The 19,157-nt window shown below is 40.0% G+C and overlaps 1 protein-coding gene across 1 annotated transcript; it reads left to right on the top strand.

Moving 5' to 3' along the window:
- Window positions 1-316: 316 nt before the first annotated feature.
- On the top strand, window positions 317-7,853 carry LOC114280460 (F-box protein At3g07870). The gene is made up of 3 exons (XM_028222838.2): window positions 317-581; window positions 700-754; window positions 6,365-7,853. Exon 3 carries the CDS (start codon window positions 6,439-6,441, stop codon window positions 7,576-7,578), a length of 1,140 nt encoding a protein of 379 aa, XP_028078639.2. The 5' UTR covers window positions 317-581; window positions 700-754; window positions 6,365-6,438; the 3' UTR covers window positions 7,579-7,853.
- Window positions 7,854-19,157: the final 11,304 nt, after the last annotated feature.

Genomic DNA, 19,157 nt, shown 5'->3' on the forward strand with positions numbered 1-19,157 from the left:
TAATTATACTTATCTATTCACACAAATTATTTACAAAGTTTCCAAAAACTCTCCAAATGTAGCTTGCCTAATACTGTATTTGGTTTATAAATTTGGTCAGAGATGTGGAAATAGAAATAGAAAATGTGAATGAAATATAATTATATTTGTCACATTTTTTCCTTTTCACTTTCTAAATTCCTACTAAATCCATAAACCCAACACAACATAAAACAATTTTAGTAAAATAACTATTATAGTAACTAACTTGCTAAAACAAGTAAAATAAAACAAAATTGATTACAATAATCAACATACTTAATTTAAAGAGTCGGTTACAGTTGAATAAAAAAAAATGGGATAGCAAATACAGAAAGAAAGATTACAAAAATATGTCATCAATGTGAAAAAGTGAAAAATAGAACGCTAAAAGTACTTACCATAATTTTATTTTATTTTATATTTTTTAAAATTAAAACTTTTTTTTTTTTTTTTTTTTGGTGCCTATAAATAGCAAGAGTTAAACCCTACCATAGTCGAGGAAAAACAGAGCACACAGAAGCAATTGTGAATAATATTTGTACAAAATGGGGTAGATTGAGGTACAACAGCTCTGATTCTCTGTCTCTCTCTCTCTCTACTACGCAATTACATACATGCTTTTCTTTATATATACACACTCACGTATATAAATTTCTGTTGTTGATGATATAATTGCAGTTCAAATTCATCTATTGGGTCTCTTTCAGATTCTCAATTGCTATATTTGCGATCGGTAAGTAGCTTAGTATCTTGATCTTCGATTATTGATATCTGAATTGATTTGCTGATGATCGAATTTGATTTCATTGATATCTGTTTTGTTGATTTGTATCAATGATTGCGAGAGTTCACACTCACATCCAATAAAATCGGAATGTGTTTGAAATTGCTATAAAATCGGACTTTTATAAGGAAATTCAATTGATTAATCAGAATCTAGTTGGAAAATTTAGTTGGTTTTAATTGAATCTCTATCTAGTAATTGATTAACTCTTGTTTTTTTTCAGGATTTTTCATTCTGATGGCATTTCAAGTTTTGAATTGGGTGAAAGTTTTTAATTTAAGTGGATTTTTTTTCTTTTTTTGGTTGAAATGGAACATAAACCTTTTGAATTGGAATCCGCCCTATTGGGAAATTATTTTCCCTCCATATTGTTACTTGATTTATTAACGGTTGAAACGTAACAGTGTATCTTTTGATGGGTTTTTCTGTTTCATGTAAACCTTGAATTGGGCAAAAGTTTTACTTTAAACAGATTTTTTTTTTTGGTTAAATTTGTTGAAATGGATCTTATCCTTCTCAATTAAGTAAGCTTTTTGTGGAATCTGCCATATTGGGAAATTATTTTCCCTCCATTTTGTCGTTACTTGATTTATTAACGATTGAAACGTAACACGTGTATCTTTCTACTGTTTTTTCTGTTTCAAGTAAACCTTTAATTTGCCGAAAGTTTTTGCTTTAAATGGATTTTTTTAATTTGTTGAAATGAATCTTATCCGTTTGAATTAAGTAAGCTTTTTGTGGTATCCGCCTTATTGTGAAATTAAATGCCCTCCGTTTTGTCGCTACTTGCTTCATTATTGGTTGAAAAGCAACACGTGTATCTTTTGATGGATTTTTCTGTTTCAAGAAAACCATAAATTGGGCAAAAGGATTTATTTTAAATGGACTTTTCTATTTTTGTAGAAATGGAATTAATGGTTGAAATGTAACACATGTATCTTTCAACGGATTTTCTTGTCTCAAGTAAACCTTGAATTGGGTGGAAGTATTAATTTAAATGGATTTTGCTTTTTTGTTGAAATCGAACTTGACCTTTTGAATTCCGTAAGGTATCTTTGCCTTATTTGGACCATTTTGTCACTACTCGCTTCATTTACAGTTGAAACTGAACACGTGTATCTTTCAATGGATTTTCCTGTCTCAAGTAAACCTTGAATTGGGCAAAAGTATTTAATTTAAAAGGATTTTTCTATTTTGTTGAAATGGAACTTGAACTTTTGAATTGCGTAGGATTTTTTGTGGTATCTACCTTATTGGGAAAATATTTCCCCTCCATTTTGTCGCTACTTGTTTCATTCACGGTTGAAACATAACACGTGTATATTTCACAAGCTTGGCTTGTTTAAAACTTGAATAAGCCTCTAGGTTTCATTCTGTTGAATGGCCTTGTGTGGTACCTTCTACTTCGGGTTGGTGATGACTCGGTCTATTTTTCAAATCTAAACTTGAATAAACTTTTCCTTTTACGGAAACTTTCATTTCGTTGATCTTTAGGGGCTTGGCTCACCTCCAGACCCCTATCTTGCAGACCTTTCCAAATTGCTTCCTTTTGTATGTGTAAGAAATAATGTATAGAGAAAGAGAGAATAAATTGTATGTATTATTATTGATTTTGGTATTTTGTACAAATGTGAGAGGCTCCTTATATAGGAGATATAGGTGTAGTAGGTGAAGTGGAGGTGGTAGTGGTGTAGGTGAAGTGGAGGTGGTAGTGGTGTAGTGGGTTAGGTTTAGTGGAGTAGGTGAGGTGGTAGTGGTGTAGGTGAAGGTAAATTCTAACAGCCCCCCGCAAACTCAAGGAGGATAGAAACTAACCAACTTGAGTTTGAAGAGAGGAACAAAACAAGAAAATACATAAAAAATAAAAGAAGATAGGAGACACTGTATGGTCGTGTCAGACCATTGGTGAAGACACTGGATGGTGGTGTCATAACGTTGTAGAGGACACTGTATGGGAGTGTCATAACCATGTAGAGGACAGTTTATGGGGTCATGTCGGACCGTTGTAGCTGACAATGTTGTGACAGTTGTGGTGACAGTTTACGGAGTCTTGCTGGACCCTTGTAGAAACTAACCGGAATCAATGTCGGGACAGTTTACAGAGTCTTGTCGGACCCATGAAGGAGCTAACCGGAATCAATGTCGGGACAGTTTACAGAGTCTTGTCGGACCCTTGTAGAAACTAACCGGAATCTATGTCGGGACAGTTTACAGAGTCTTGTCGGACCCTTGTAGAAACTAACCGGAATCTATGTCGGGACAGTTTACAGAGTCTTGTCGGACCCTTAAAGGAGCTAACCGGAATCAATGTCGGGACAGTTTACAGAGTCTTGTCGGACCCTTAAAAAGTCGCACACTCAAAAGGTGTGCCCAATCTTTCAAAAGGCGTGCCATCAAAAGGCGTGCCCAATCCATAAAAAGGCGTGCCATCAAAAGGCGTGCCCAATCCATAAAAAGACGTGCCATCAAAAGGCGCGCCAGACACGCGGCGATGCACGTGATCGACAGTGCGCGTGTCGGCCTCTTCGTCATGTGCTATATAAATGAAGGCGGAGGCTGAGAGAACATGTGGAAATCAAACCAGTCTGAAACCTCTGAAAAACTCTTCGTGGGCTGAGAGAGATACACTGGTAACACTCTGTAAACACTCTGTAACCAACCCATCTCTGAAACACTCAGCAACCATAACATGGCCTCTTCTTCCCGTCCAGCTACCCAGAACATGGCCTCCTCTTCCCGTGGTCTGCTTACGCTCTTTCCAGAACTGAACGAGTCCACAAGAGAAATAACTGGTGCGGTGGCCAGTGAACCCCAACCAAACACTTCTGGGTTTGCTCCTTTGAACTTTCCGATGCGGTCGGTGGAGCAAAAAATGGCGGTGCAAACTGATATTGAGGCCAATCAGTATACTCTGAAGTCATGTGTGGAAACCATGACGGCGGTCACAAACTTGTCGCACCGGCTGCAGAGCAGGACAAATGAAGTGCAACAGTTAAACTCCCAGCTGGCTCTGCTCCAACGCATGTATAAGGATGCGCGAGCAGAGATAAGCGTGCTAAAGACGGAAAACAAGGAGCTGAAGCGGAAGGCCACCGTGATGTTCCGTTTTGGAGGTCCACCATATGCTGCAGTGGAGGAGTATGGGGGAGTGAACGTGCTCGGTGGCGTGGGAAACACGGAGGCAATACCGGCAAGGGCCGCCCAGGACGGAGGCAAGAAGAAAAGGCCGGCGGAATAGGCGAAGAAGTGAGGTCGGTTGGTGGCCGACTGCAGAAAAGAAAACAAAGCTGCTGCTGTTGTTGTTGTTGTTTGTTTTTTTTTTTTTTTTTTTTTGTGTAAAATTATGATCGGGGTGGATCCCGGAGATGAATAAAATATGGGTGTTTTATTTTTATTTTTTTATTTTTTTATTTTTTTATTTTTTTTTTGTTTTGGGAGTGTTTTGTTGAAAAAATAAAAATAAAATGAAAGAAAACAAGGGAGAAAGAAAATAGATAAAAAAATATTTATAGATGGATTATATGAAAAACATCAGTGCGATTGTTTCAAAATAAAGTGGGGTATTTAAAAAAGAGGAAAAGTGACTTGGAAAAAATAAATAAAAATAAGTGATTTTTGAAATCAAATGGAGGAGAGAGAGGGACAAACCCATGTGATAAAGTGGAGAGAGAGTCGGTGAGTGGGGTGCAAAAGGTGAAGGAGAAATGATGGATTGAAAATGGGTGACAGCAACTGGAAAATATCATAGATCTGATTTTTAAAAACCTCGTGACAGCATTTCATCAGCTTCATCCAAGACAAACATTTTGATGTAAACAGGGCGAAGTGATTGTCTCCGCAACATGTCAAACACACGACCAGGAGTACCAACAACAACATGAACCCCACTGGAGAGAATGCGCTGATCTTCGCGCACACTAGTCCCTCCAACACAAGCATGAACCTTCACACTTTGCTGGGCAAGTTCAAGAGTGGGTGGAAGAACCAAAGCTTGGCACTCAACCAAGCTATAATCTAGCTGCTGCAGAATTCCAGTTCCAGACTGTCTCGTCATATGAGGTGAAGAATTCTTCTCCATCAGCCTCACACATGACTACAGTTGCACAAATCTTTGTTGATTTTATCAGCGGAATAGGTTGAGGTCCGGCGGGCGGCTAAGGTGAGGTTGCCGCCCGCCGGGGAAGCGAAAATACTAGGTTTTAAACCAGCTCTGATACCATGTAAGAAATAATGTATAGAGAAAGAGAGAATAAATTGTATGTATTATTATTGATTTTGGTATTTTGTACAAATGTGAGAGGCTCCTTATATAGGAGATATAGGTGTAGTAGGTGAAGTGGAGGTGGTAGTGGTGTAGGTGAAGTGGAGGTGGTAGTGGTGTAGTGGGTTAGGTTTAGTGGAGTAGGTGAGGTGGTAGTGGTGTAGGTGAAGGTAAATTCTAACAGTATGCCATGTGTCCAATATTTAATCGAAGGGCTCACAATGAAAGATTAACCCATCTTTCCTTCTCTTTGGAACGTTAATTCCTTTATGATCACAACCTCCATTTTATTGTTCTCGTGGTTCACTTTCCACTGATTTATTCTGTAATTTACTTGATTTTGTTCTATAATCAATTCATATTTTTAGGATGTATTTTTACTAACCATTGTTTCAAAATGTGAACACTTCTTTGTATTCTTTAGTATCTTCTTGATGCTCTTTCTTCAATAAAATTTTATTTATCAAAAAAAATATATGTGAACACTTCTAGCAAGGCATTAACCTTGGTGAAGTGAGGATTAAGCTTTTGAGGTATAAGCTTCCTCTTTTGAATTGTGATATATTTATGAAATATATAAGCATATTTAAAGGGGAAAGATAAACTCTTCTACGATTAAATGTTGATAGCAGTCTCTCCGAATTTTAAGATGTCAAGGCCCCATGAAATCACGTTTCTTAAAATCGTTTTAGGGGTATTTAAGTAATGTAGCTGCCTATGCCAAAGTTTGTTTCTGTTGCCAAAGTAATTAAAGAAATTCATCAGTTAAGCCTAGGGATTGGCCCTTTGCTTGCTGTTCGCTTACTCTTATCTAGTTGTTGCATCATAAATCTTGCTTTGAACTGGAGCAAGCTTGCTGAGAAAGAGCTTGTTTTATTTGAACAGTTGGTTGATTCCTTGATTCTAATATGTGCAGAACAGTTCCCTTCTATTGATGAGTGTTGTTTTAGTTGGAAATATTACTTGCACCCACTTACATTTCCTTTGTTCATCACTCTGATTACCTTAGATGACTTATTGCAAATTAGTTAATGAAATTAGCAACACGACCATCTAAGGCAGAATAGTCATCCATTGCTGATTATCAATTTTAATTTTTTTTTTATTCTTTTGGTGCATGCTTCATAGATCCCGGTCATGATGTGAGATTTCATGCTTTCATGCGAATTTTCATTTTTAATTGATTTTGGTTTACTGTTATATGAAGTTTTACAAGATTACAAAAAGCCATTTGAATTGTAACGAGTTACCAATGGTATTTCATATAGTGGAATTTGATCTTGTTGTCTGTGCTACAGTCTACTTCTGAGGGTTCATTGTTAAGAATTTATTTTCCAAGTGGTCTGAAGCACTTCAAACTCTTCCTCAAAGGATGGACTCGAAGAGGGGCTCGAAGAGAAGAAAATCAACTAATCGCAAAGGTCAAGGGAGCAAGGGAGAAATTCATTTGCCAGTGGAGATAATCGCTGACATCTTGTGTAGACTTTCTATTGAATCAATCTTGACATGCAGAGTTGTTTGCAAGACGTGGCGTAATGTGACTCGAGATTCTTGTTTTATCAACAAACTTGGCAATTCTCTTTATCAACCTCCCCGACTCATTCTGAAACCACTCATGGAAAACATCAGTGATGATGCTCCAAGGCATCTGATATTACTTGATATTGAAGAACGCAAAACTAGACGGATCCCTTTTGACAGAATGCTTGCCGACCTCGAAATCATGTGCTCTTGCAATGGCTTGCTTTGCATCGCTTCATCTAGAACACTCAATCCTGTGATAATCTACAATCCTATAACAAGAGAGCATTTAATGTTGCCAAGATCGCGTTCGAAGGCTGTTATATCTCATCACGAGGTTAGTTTTGGCTTTGATCCCTCAACCAAAAAGTACAAAGTTTTCCGAGCATACACTGCCCCTTCTTCTAGGGGTAAAGTCAATAATTTTAACATCATTTCTCTTGGAGAAAGATCATGGAGGAAGCTAACTGAGCCTGGGAACATGGTGAAACGGGATGTATATGGGGTCATATCCTGGGGTGGGGCACTTTACTGGAGAATAGTTAAGGGACCTTTCATTGTGATTGTCCAATTTAATTTAAGCGATGAAAAGTTTCGTATGTTCAATTTCCCAGATTACTTTCCCAGAAACCGTTTTTCTCTGGGCTTGATCGATGTCGGGGGATCTTTGACGCTAGTGCAAAATGCCAACAATGTCGTTGAATTATGGAAATTAACAGAAAATAAGGTCAATGATCTCTCTCTCTCTCTTCAGGACACACATAATATGCACGTGAGGTGGGGTGGCGGACTTTTCTGTGAGTTTGTTTGTCAGATGAACCAGAAGAGTTATTTAGTGCAGGTTGGGTTGAGGAACTGCCAACGACAACAACAGGAACACCTCACTCTGTATTTTCCAGAGACGAGTCAGTACTCGACTCTTGAAATCCTGGGACTTCCTAAGAGCTTCATGCCTATTTGGTTGAAACCCAACCTTATGTCTCTGACTTAAGGCTCGTTCTAGTTCCCGGTAAGTGACTTGTGAAATGTGGTGATGGTTTTAACCTTGTCTTCTCATCGGTTGTCTTATAGACTAGTGTGGTGTTGTCATTTAAACTTTTGTGTTGTCATCATAGTTGTCTTAAATCACAGCTTTTCCTTTCTTTGTTTTGTGAAATAGTGGTAAACTAGAAATGTATAAGTTGAATGCTTTGTTATGAACTTAACTGTCATTACTTTTTTCCTTTCTTACAGATAATTTGGAAAATGGGGTCTTCCTTTTTTCTATTTCGCTGCCATTGTTTGTGGTAGAAATTTTACTTTTGTTTGAATGGTTATTTCAATGATGTTAAATGGCTATGGAAACTGGATTTACCTGTGTAAAATTATTGTGGGTTTGTGATGGAACCTATTAAAGGATTGAAAATATTTTGCTTTTGAAAGGCAAAAACGTTTTTCAGACTAAGGTTTTACTACCACCCCATCACCACTAACATAAGTTTTAAAGTCACAATCAAACAGGAGATTTTTTTTATTTATTTATAGAAAATGTGTTTTTTCCCGAAACAAACGGTGCATATTATTCTATAAGGTAATCATCTCAACTAATCAACAGGTTTATGAGAAGATTTGTACAGTAATTAATTTTAGGATAAATTGCAAATTAAATTCCGTTTCATCTCCTTTTGTTAAGATTTAATAAACCTGTCTAACAATATGGTCCTTTTGTTAAGATTCATTAATAAACCTGTCTAAGGAAAAATGCATCAAGGACATGTAATGTAATTTCACCCATTACCCACCACCACAAAATAAATTAAATTATCCTCTTCCCACTTTGTTTCTTTCTTATTCTCTGGTTTGGGTGGTTTCTCTGGAGTTTTAGGTAAAACTACTCTGATTACTTTGAGCTTGGTTGTGTTTTCCCTTGCAAGTTATATATTTATGTTTGATAGATTGTTTTTAATTGAATTGGATATGAATGCAATTAATGATTAGATTGTGGGAATTGTATAGGTTGAATGATTGGATATATATTTGGATTATGATGTAGTATAGGAATAAGTTATATTATATAAATAGATGGTGTAAAATTAGAATATTTTAGTGTGTTTAGTTTCAGTTTTTTGAATTCAATTTTTTAAAAGTTGAGTTTTTTGTTTTTCGTATTTTTTTGTTTTTAGTAAATATTTTTTAAATTTTAAGTAATTTTTTTTACTTTTTAGATGCATATTACATAGATGTATCTAAATAGTAAAATATTTGTGAAAAAATATTTTTAAAAATTAACAAATACACCAAAATACGAAAAATATACTGAATTTATATATTTTTTTGTGTATTTTTTGGTATTTAGTGTATTTTTTAAAGATTTTTTTCCATAAATATTATACTTTTTAAGTGTATTTATGTTAGGTGTATCTAACAATTAAAATAAATTGCTTAAAATATTAAAAAAATTTATTGAAAATATTAAAATACGAAAAATAAAAAAATAGAATTTTCTGAAAACTTTTTTTGGAAAACTAGAACCAAACAAAGTGATTGTTTTTTATTTTTATTTTTTTCAAAAAAATATGACCCATTTAATCACTCATACCCACATAAAAATTATTCAAAAATTTATGGCGAATTACACTAACAATTCCTATAGTTTAGTACTCGTATCACTTTGATTCCCGACTTTTCAATTGTGGCACATTTTACCATAAATTTTGAATTTTATTCCTAATAAAGACAATTAAAGATACAATTACTTAATTTCAATGGCAAAATCGTCAATTTGATAAAATATAAACTAATTTGACAAAAATAAATGTCCAAAATATATTTTTGAATTTTTAAAAATTATTTCTACCTACCAAAGAGAATTTTGTAAAATTGATAAATCTTTTGGACATTTATTTATTTATTTTTTTATCAGATTAATTGCTTTTATATGTTTAGATGATGATCATGTAATGGGTAGTTGTTAAAATTTTAATGTGTAATCGATATATTTGATATATGAAATATTTTTAGTTTTAATTTTTTTGATTTAATGGATTTATTTAATAATGATATCAAAGTTGTCGTCATATTTAACTTTTGAAAAAATAGAAATTAATTTTTAAAAATTCAAAAATATTTTTTTGACATTTATTTTTGTCAAATTAGTTTATATTTTATCAAATTGATAATTTTGCCATTGAAATTAAGCAATGATATCTTCAATTGTCCTTATTTAGAATAAGATTCTGTGGTGGCCGAATAATAGCAGATGCAGATAGGCAGGATATATTTTCCCTGCCTGTTTATAGTATGAATTCGGCCCTTCCCCTGACGTTTCAGGTGCCAAATAAGTCGACCAGGGGGCCGATTGATAGTTGTAATGGGGGGCCGAGTGAATATGTACATGACAGATCAAGAGCAGGCCCTACTTAGAAGACCAGGAGCGTATATAAATAGAAGAACAATAACCAAAGGGAGGTATGTGAGAATTAGTATGTTTAACTTAAGATACAAGCAATCAAGAGAGTATATACTGACTTGTCCGTCGGAGTGCTAATTCCGGCACCCCTGACTGGAGTATTCATTCATTTTCAGGTGACTAGCTGAGGATCATGAGCGTCCTCCAAGATCAGAAGAGTATTTCCAAACCACTATCCCCACAATTGGCGCCGTCTGTGGGAATACTCAAATACAACCATGGCGAGCGTAACGGAAGACCCTCCGATAGTCACTGACGAAACCACACAGAGAGACGATCTCACTCCAACAAACATGCTTGGACCGGAGACTATCGTCGCAAGACACGCCTTGAACTTCGCCTCACCCTCGACTTCAGCACATGAGACAATGCAAGCGATTCTGGAACAAGCAAAGAAAAACGAACAGAGGTTGGAGAACATGATCGCTGAGAACGAACGTCTCCGTCAGGATTTGGCCTTGGAAGTGGCGAAGTCCAAACAAGCTGTACGCCAAGATCTAGAACAACCTCTGAGGGCAGGTGGTCGACGACCTCAAGCCCGACAACAAAACACTAATAGCGACTCCGACTCATTATCCCCGGAGCCCAAGAAGAAGGGACAACCCGAAACTACCAGTTCCTCTGAAGAAAGTCCACGTATAAGGCATAAGCGAAGAAGAAATAGTTCAGACGAAGAAGACCAGCACGATCCCTTTGTACGACGGATTACAAGGGCAGTGCTACCTAAGAAATTCAAAACACCGTCATTCACCTTGTACGACAGTAAATTAGACCCCACTGATCACATCCGCCATTACAAGCAAGCCATAACGCTGCATGCAAACGACGAGGCTTTCATGTGCAGAATATTTCTGAGCAGTTTGGGACCATTGGCTGTCAGGTGGTATTATAAACTAGAGCCGGCTTCGATCAAGAGCTTCCACCAACTCCAAAAATCCTTCAGGGCAAGGTTTATCACTAATGAGGTCCAGCCAAAGCAAGACAATTCCCTCTGGGCAATGCAGATTCAACCGGAGGAAACCCTTCGTACGTATTCGGCGCGGTATTGGGAGTGTTTTAATCTGGTAGATGATGCTTGCAATGACGCCATGGCCATTACTGCCTTCAAGATGGGGTTACATCCCAACAGTGCCCTACGCAGCTCTTTAACCAGACGGCCCCCCAAAACAGTCTGGTCGTTGATGAAGAAAGTTAAGGAATACTGTAAAGTGGAAGATGATGCCTTGTGGGTTAAAGCCGGAAACGTGGCCAACAAGACGGCTCCTTCTGAAATTGCTCAGCCATTAAATTCTGTACCACCTCAGAGCCCTGAACCACGGCATCGGGCTAAACGAGACAAGAGACGGGATACTTGCCGATCAAGCGACCAATGCTCCCACCGAGTAAATGAACAACTACAAGTCGATAGCAGGCGCACAAGGCGCACCGATAAGAAATATACGGAGTTGTTAGAGCCGATCAGCGCGGTTATGTCCAAAATCCAACACCTTCCGTTCTTCAAATGGTCGTCGAAAATGGTGGGACCTCCCGACACGCGAAGACGGGATAGGCAGTGTGAGTATCACAAGGATCATGGCTATGACACTGAGAGTTGTTATGCATTGAAGGACCACCTGAAGGAATTGGTACAAGATGGTCGGTTACAACAATACGTCCGAAAAGACAACTCAATTAAAGCAATAGCCTTAAGACAGGATTCACCTCCACTCGGCGTGATCCACATGATATACAGCCTGCCAATGTCATCCGCGGTGCATACGATTCAGTCGAATCCCGACCCTCAAAATCAACTCACTCCGACTAAACGGCCCCATGAAGCTACGAGCATTGCTTTTGATAATTCAGATTTGGCCGGAGTGACACTTCCCCACATTGATCCCTTGGTAATCGAGTTACGCGTAAACCGATTCATCGTTGAGCACGTACTCATTGACCCAAGGAGCACATCGAAAGTTATGTATTACAAGACATTCACCAAACTCGACTTCTCCAAATCGGATCTTTCTCTGGCTCCTTATCCACTATTTGGCTTCAATGCCAATCTAGAATACCCGTTGGGGAAAATCACACTACCCGTTCGAGCGGGCCTCCGAATAGTGGATGTGGAATTCTTGGTCGTCAAGCTGCCATCGCCGTATAATCTCATCATGGGGTATCTTGGTTGCATACTATGCAGGCCGTGCCAAGCACCTATCATCAACTGCTACGCTTCCCGACAGAACGCAGCATTGAGCAAATCCGTGGCTCCTAGAAATCGGCACAAGCATGTTATCTCCTTGCTGAAAAGACTCCAAAGGAGTTGCAAGTGAACTTTATTGAGGTGACGGATCGGGAGAGCCTCGACGATGTTGGGCAGCTTCCAAGTGAAAAGGCCATAGAAGCCCTAGATCGAGTTGAAATCAACGGAAACCCAGACAGGTTCTTCATGGTCGGCGCCTCCCTGAATCAAGCCGACAGACAACAGCTAATTTCCTTCCTGCTCGGCAACCTTGATGTATTTGCTTGGACTCCATATGAGATGCCAGGTGTAGATCCGTCTGTTTCGTAACACCGTTTAAATGTTGACCCTAAATGCAAGGCGATCATTCAAAAAAGTCGGCGATCAGCCGCAGAGTACACTGTAGCCGTTGTTGAAGAGGTTGAACGGTTGCTTGACGCTGGGGCAATCAGGGAAGTGACCTACCCAACATGGCTCTTTAATACTGTGGTTGTGACGAAGAAAAATGGGACTTGGCGAGTGTGCATTGATTTCACGGACCTAAACAAAGCCTGTCCCAAGGATTGTTTTCCCCTCCCCCAGAATAGACCAACTTGTAGATGCGACGGCACGCCATCAGCACATGAGCTTCCTCGATCCTTACAGAGGCTACCATCAAATTTCCATGCATCCGGAAGACCAAGACAAAACTGCATTCCTCATCCCAAGAGGAACCTATTGCTATAAGGTTATGCCTTTTGGGCTGAAGCATGCAGGGGCAACTTACCAAAGACTGGTCACTGCCATGTTCAAGGAGCAACTCAACCACACTATGAAAGTGTACATTGACGATATGGTGGTCAAGTCCAAAGAAAAGCAAACTCATTTAGCCGATCTGGAAGAGACATTCAGCATTTTACGCAAATACAAAATGAAGCTGAACGCTTCCAAATGTGCGTTTGGGATCGGTTTTGGCAAATTCTTGGGTTACATTGTCAACTACCGAGAAATTGAAGCCAACCCGAGGCAAATCACAACAATCTTGGAGCTCGGCTCCCCTCGTTCAGTGAAAGAGGTTCAAAAGTTGATAGGGATGGCCACTGCACTCAACAGGTTCATCAGTCGGTCCACAGATCGCTGCCGACAATTCTTTCATACACTACGGCAGGGCAAGGCTTTTGAATGGTCCGCTGAGTGCGAAGCCGCTTTCAACAGCCTCAAGACCTACCTCCGATCAGTTCCACTCTTGACAACACCTTCGGTAGACGACCCGCTCATTTTGTATCTGGCAGTTTCCAACTAGGCCATCAGCGCCATACTGATAAAGGAAGAGCTGGGGGAGCAGCAGCCAGTGTATTATGTGAGCAAGGCAATGGTTGACGCCAAAACACACTACCTTCCGTTGGAAAAACTCATTATGGCCCTTGTCATGGTAGCGAGAAAGCTGATGCAGTACTTTCAAGGGCATACCATCGGGGTACTAACGGACCACCCCATCCGGTCGGTACTCCATAGTGCAGAAGCATCAAGGTGCGTTTCAAAGTGGGCACTTGAACTCAGCTAGTACGATATTCAATTTCTGCCCAGAACCTCAATCAAGGGACAGATGCTTGCTGATTTTGTGGCCGAATTCACTGAGGGTCTTGCCGACTTCAAGTCTGATGAAATCTAACCTAAGCCAAACTGGAGAATTTATGTTGGGGACATTTGGAAGTTGTCCAGTGATGGATCATCCAATCAACGGGGAAGTGGAGCCGGAGTAGTAATCATGGCCCCCGATGGCGCAATAATTGAGTAGGCCGTCAAACTCGACTTCGAAGCTTCAAATAACGAGGCCGAATACGAAGCCCTTCTGGCCGGTTTACGGAATGCACTTCTTCTGGGTGCTCGGCGTTTGCTTGTATTTTGCGATTCAAAACTGATGATCAATCAACTAAAGGGGGAGTACGCGGCCAAAAATGACCATATGGCGGCTTACATGAAAACGGCTAACTCCTTGTTGGAAAAATTTGACCATCATGAATTGAATTAAATAACACGAGATCAAAACACACATGCAGATGCCATGACTTGCCTAGCCTTCGCCATTAACTCAGAGATTAAACGGACCATCGAAGTAGGTTTCATCCCGGAGCCAAGCATTGGCTTTTCGAAGGAAGTCCAGGTTAATGTCATAAAGTCAGGACCGAGATGGATGGACCCCATTACTGCATTCCTGTCTTCCGAATAGCTCCTAGTGGACAAGAAAGAAGCGCACAAGCTGCGAAACAAAACCCTACGGCACTACTTGGATCCGCAAGGAAAGCTTTATATAAAATCCCTTTCTAGTCCATATCTGGAATGCATGCATCCGGACAAAGTCGGAGAGCTTGTGATTGAAATACATAAAGGCAGTTGTGGTGCACATTCTGGCGGGCCCTCTTTGGCTCATCGAGCTGTAGCACAGAGATATTATTGGCTAACAATGAGAGCAGATGTCGAATGTTATGTGAAGAAATGTGAACAATGCCAAAAGTTCTCCCCCTTAACCCATTTGCCTGCTGAAGAGTTAAGCTCTATCATCAGTCCCTGGCCGTTCGCCCAGTGGGGACTTGATATCGTCAGACCATTGCCGAGGGCCCTGGGGAATAAGCGATACTTGATTGTCGCGACAGATTACTTCACAAAATGGGTCGAAGCGGAGGCATTAACACACATTCGAGATATTGATGTTAAGCACTTTGTCTGGAGAAATATCATAACACGATTCGGCATCCCAAGAGAACTTATCTCAGACAACGGCACCCAATTTGATTGTGGCGTCTACCGAGAGCTGTGCAGCAAGTATGGTATCCGGCCTTACTTTTCCACACTGGCTTACCCACAAAGCAATGGTCAAGCTGAAGCCTCTAACAAATCCATCTTGGACGGCATCAAGAAGAGGTTGAAGAAAGCTAAAGGCAAATGCGTCGAAGAATTTCCAAGTGTGTTGTGGGCTCATCGAACTACGCCGAGGCGATCCACTAGGGAAACGCCGTTTGCTTTATGCTTTGGAACCCAGGCAATCATACCCCTAGAGATCGGTCTCCCAACCTTGAAATCGAAAGTTTTTGATATGGGCCAAAACGACATGATGCTGGTCTTGGATTTGGTTCTAATTGAAGAACGAACAGACCGTGCCCTTGCATCTATGGCACGGTATCAGCAGTAGCTTGCTAAGTCATATAATCAACGTGTTCAGCTGTGCCGCTACACACCAGGAGAGTTGGTCCTGAAGAAAGTACTTCCAGCTACCAGGAAACCGGCTGATAGAAAATTGGGTCCTAACTAGGACGACCCCTATTAGGTCGATTCGATCGCAGGAGTAGGGGCATATCGACTCAAAGACATGTCTGGAAGGAGTTTGCCATGGCCTTGGAATTCAACGCACTTGCATAAATTCTATCATTAAACCCGACCTGTGGGGAATGATACTAGTTTTGAATGGTTCACCATGTACACATTCCACTTTTGTAATGCAAAGATTCCTGTTTACTTACTGCGAAATCCAGTTCAAAAGTGTCCCGATAAAAGCCTCCGGATTCGGAGTGCCCTTCGTGAATATCACAATTGGCCAAGATAAGTCTCCGGATTCGGAGCCCCATCCGTGCAGGTCACGTTTTGGCCGATTAAGCCTCCGGATTCGGAGCGCCCTTCGTGGATATCACGATTGGCCAAGATAAGTCTCTTGATTCGGAGCCCCATCAGTGTAGGTCACGTTTAGGCCGATTAAGCCTCCGGATTCGGAGCACCTTTCGTGGATATCATGATTGGCCAAGATAAGTCTCCTTATTCGGAGCCCCATTAGTGCATGGCTCTTTTGGGCCAATTAATCCTCCAGATTTGGAGTGTCCTTCATGGAAATCACGATTGGCCAAGACAAAAAGCCTCCAAATTCAGAGTCTCATCCGTGCAGGTCACGTTTGGGCCGATTAAACCTCCGGATTCGGAGCGCCCTTAGTGGATTGGCAAACATTCAAAATGAAATGGGACAAGCCGTATAAACGTGTGGTGGAACATACCGTATAAACGTAGGCTGAAACATGCAAACATTCAAAATGAAATGGGGCAAGCCGTATAAACGAATCCTGAAACAAGTAAACATTCAAAATGAAATTGGATAAGCCGTATGAATGTAGGCTGAAACATACGAACATTCAAAATAAAATGTATCCTTAGATTAATCGATTGGCATGAAATGTACTAACATAAGTATAAAGTACGCTAACACTTGAAAATGAAGTGTTTTATTAAATTAGAAGGACTGCTTTTATTCGGCAGCTCCCTCATCATCACTCTTCTCAACTTCAAAAGCGGAAAAGGGGAAATCATCTCGCTGGTACAGCGGCGTCGCTGAATTCACACCTGCTACCCGGAGAGCCTCAGCTTGCTGAAGTGCCTTGATCCAACCGTGCTTAAATCCACGATTTTCACATCGACAAACTTCCTTGGCGAGTTTCTCCATGGTCTTCTGTATTCTGATCTTTCGGCCGTCATGGAAGCCTTTTTCATAGGTCGTGGACATCGCTGTTTCAATCGCAAACATGCTAGCCGTGTTCCGATCGGCAATGACATCACTTATCAGCCTCTAGGTCACCCTCTCTTCCACAACCGAGTTGGGATAGCTGGCCGATTTGGACTCAGCGGACTTGATTTTCCTTAGTTCACGCTCAGCCTTCTCTGCGCGAGCTTCTAAATTCCGGATGCGTTCATCTCTCTGTGCTATATCTCGCCGAGCGGCGCGAAGACGTATGCCGATTTCATAAGCGGTGTGTCATGACCCGAACCCGCCCCTATGGGTTAAGGCCATAACCGGCCAGTAATCACAGGATTACCTACGGCCTCAAACCAAATAAGACAAAACTCATCAGAGTAAAAGGGGCCAAACGGAAGAAAATTAAAAACTTTGTCCATAGGGCCGTGCTTATATGCACATCATAACATTCCAGACATACATATGTTAATAACTCACAACAGAAAGTATAGCAACATAAAATTCTGTACAGACAGGATCATTCAAAATTGAGTCAACCAAACAAAACTATATACAGATGTACTTAAAAACTTCACCGACATGACAACATAGAACAAAATGACATAAAGGCGAAGGCAAGTCTTGTGCGTGAGATGTAAGGGCTGACTCTCCAAAACCTTTGTTGTTCCACACAGATTTCACTGAGGCTGGGTTTGGACTTCTCTCGGCTCACCTACGAACACATGAATGAGCGTGAGCGATAGCCTAATGAATAATATCAAATAAAGAATATACATTGGAACGATATACATCAAATGGCCTTGGGCCCAATTTGCATTTCTAACTAATACATACATACATAGACATATGTAAGTTAAGTAACTGAGGTTCCAAACACATCATACGGCTTCGGGCCCAATTCATTCATGTCCATCGGCCTTTGGCCCAATCGTTTATGTCAATCGGCCTTCGGCCCACATTTTATCAAACGGCCTTTGGCCCATTCAAATGACAAACTTTCATTTCAAACTAGTCCTTAGATCTTTCAAACGTTCATATCAAACTGGTCTTTCGACCTTTCAAACTTTCGTTTCAAACTGGCATTTAAGCCTTTCAAACTTGTCATATCAAATTGGCATTTAAGCCTTTCAAACTTTCATTTCAAACTGGCATTTAAACCTTTCAAACTTGCCATATCAAACTGGCATTTAAGCCTTTCAAACTTTCATTTCAAACTGGCATTTAAGCCTTTCAAACTTTCATTTCAAACTGGCATTTAAGCCTTTCAAACTTGTCATATCAGACTTTTGTCCATACTTCAAATTAACAGAATTATAGGAAGATTAGCAATTGGACAATTAGCAAATTTCAGATATCTTTATTAAGATACTACTCACAGTGATTGGCTTGTGGATTTGCCTTGGAGCTTGACCCTACACATCACGTAACATATATGGGTCACAATTAACTCAATCCATTCTGTAATTCACGCATTCCTCTTTAGGCTTCATTCTTATCTCTTTAATTCAATTACAATGCTCAAAGTATGCCTAAGAGTGCTTACAAGTGAAAGAGAACGGAAAACGAAACACATAACGCATGAACAAAATTTCAGGAAACAAGGTCCCCGCTCGAGCGTGGACTTATCCGCTCAAGCGGACCCAATAGGTCTGCAAAAGTACTGGTTGCATCCAAATTACGCTCGGGCGTTCGAGCAGAAGGTCTATCTACATAGCTCCCTGCTCGAGCGTGAATTACCCTGCTCGAGCGGACACCTTGTCTGAAAAAAGTGCTGGGAGCACGTATTTCCCGCTCGAGCGGCCGTTCTCCCACTCGAGTGGACATAAACATTCTGGGTTTTTCAGAATGAGTTCTTGAGCTCCAAACGTCCTCCAAAGGTTCCAAACTCAAAATCTTGGTTCCCCAAACATGCAAACACATTACATACCATGAGTATACAAGTATTAGGAGGCCAATTACTCAAAATCATGGTCACATTTCTTCAAAATAAACCAACATTCTTGTAAACTCATGGTTCAAGCTTTTAAATCTCATATAAGTTCATTAATCAAACATGCATGCAATCTTTTAGCTCCAATTCCATTTCAAAAGAAGCAAATAGTGCCTATTCTCATAAAGCTCAACAAAACCAAGCTTGCATGCATGATCAAACTTCAAATCTTACTTAATTGGCATGTTACATGCTAGATTATGCAAACTTATGGAAATCTAAAAGCAATTCTATGCATGCATGGCCAAATCTCACCAAAACCAATTTAGATCACGCTCTTGATCACAAATAAACTTTGAGCTTACAAGATTACAAGTTCAATTCATGAATTCAAGAGTCAATGGCTTACCTAGAAGCCCAATTCCTTCAATCTATGGTCCAATTTAGAGTTGGACTTCAAATTTCCAAGCCTTCAAGATCAA

This window comes from Camellia sinensis, chromosome 15 (genome assembly GCF_055761805.1).
Source record: "Camellia sinensis isolate YWXY chromosome 15, ASM5576180v1, whole genome shotgun sequence".
Classification (NCBI taxonomy): domain Eukaryota; kingdom Viridiplantae; phylum Streptophyta; class Magnoliopsida; order Ericales; family Theaceae; genus Camellia; species Camellia sinensis.

What these genes read in the sequence shown, in the direction of transcription:
- LOC114280460 (XM_028222838.2), top strand. Translation starts at nt 6,439, where the DNA reads ATGGACTCGAAGAGGGGCTCGAAGAGAAGAAAATCAACTAATCGCAAA.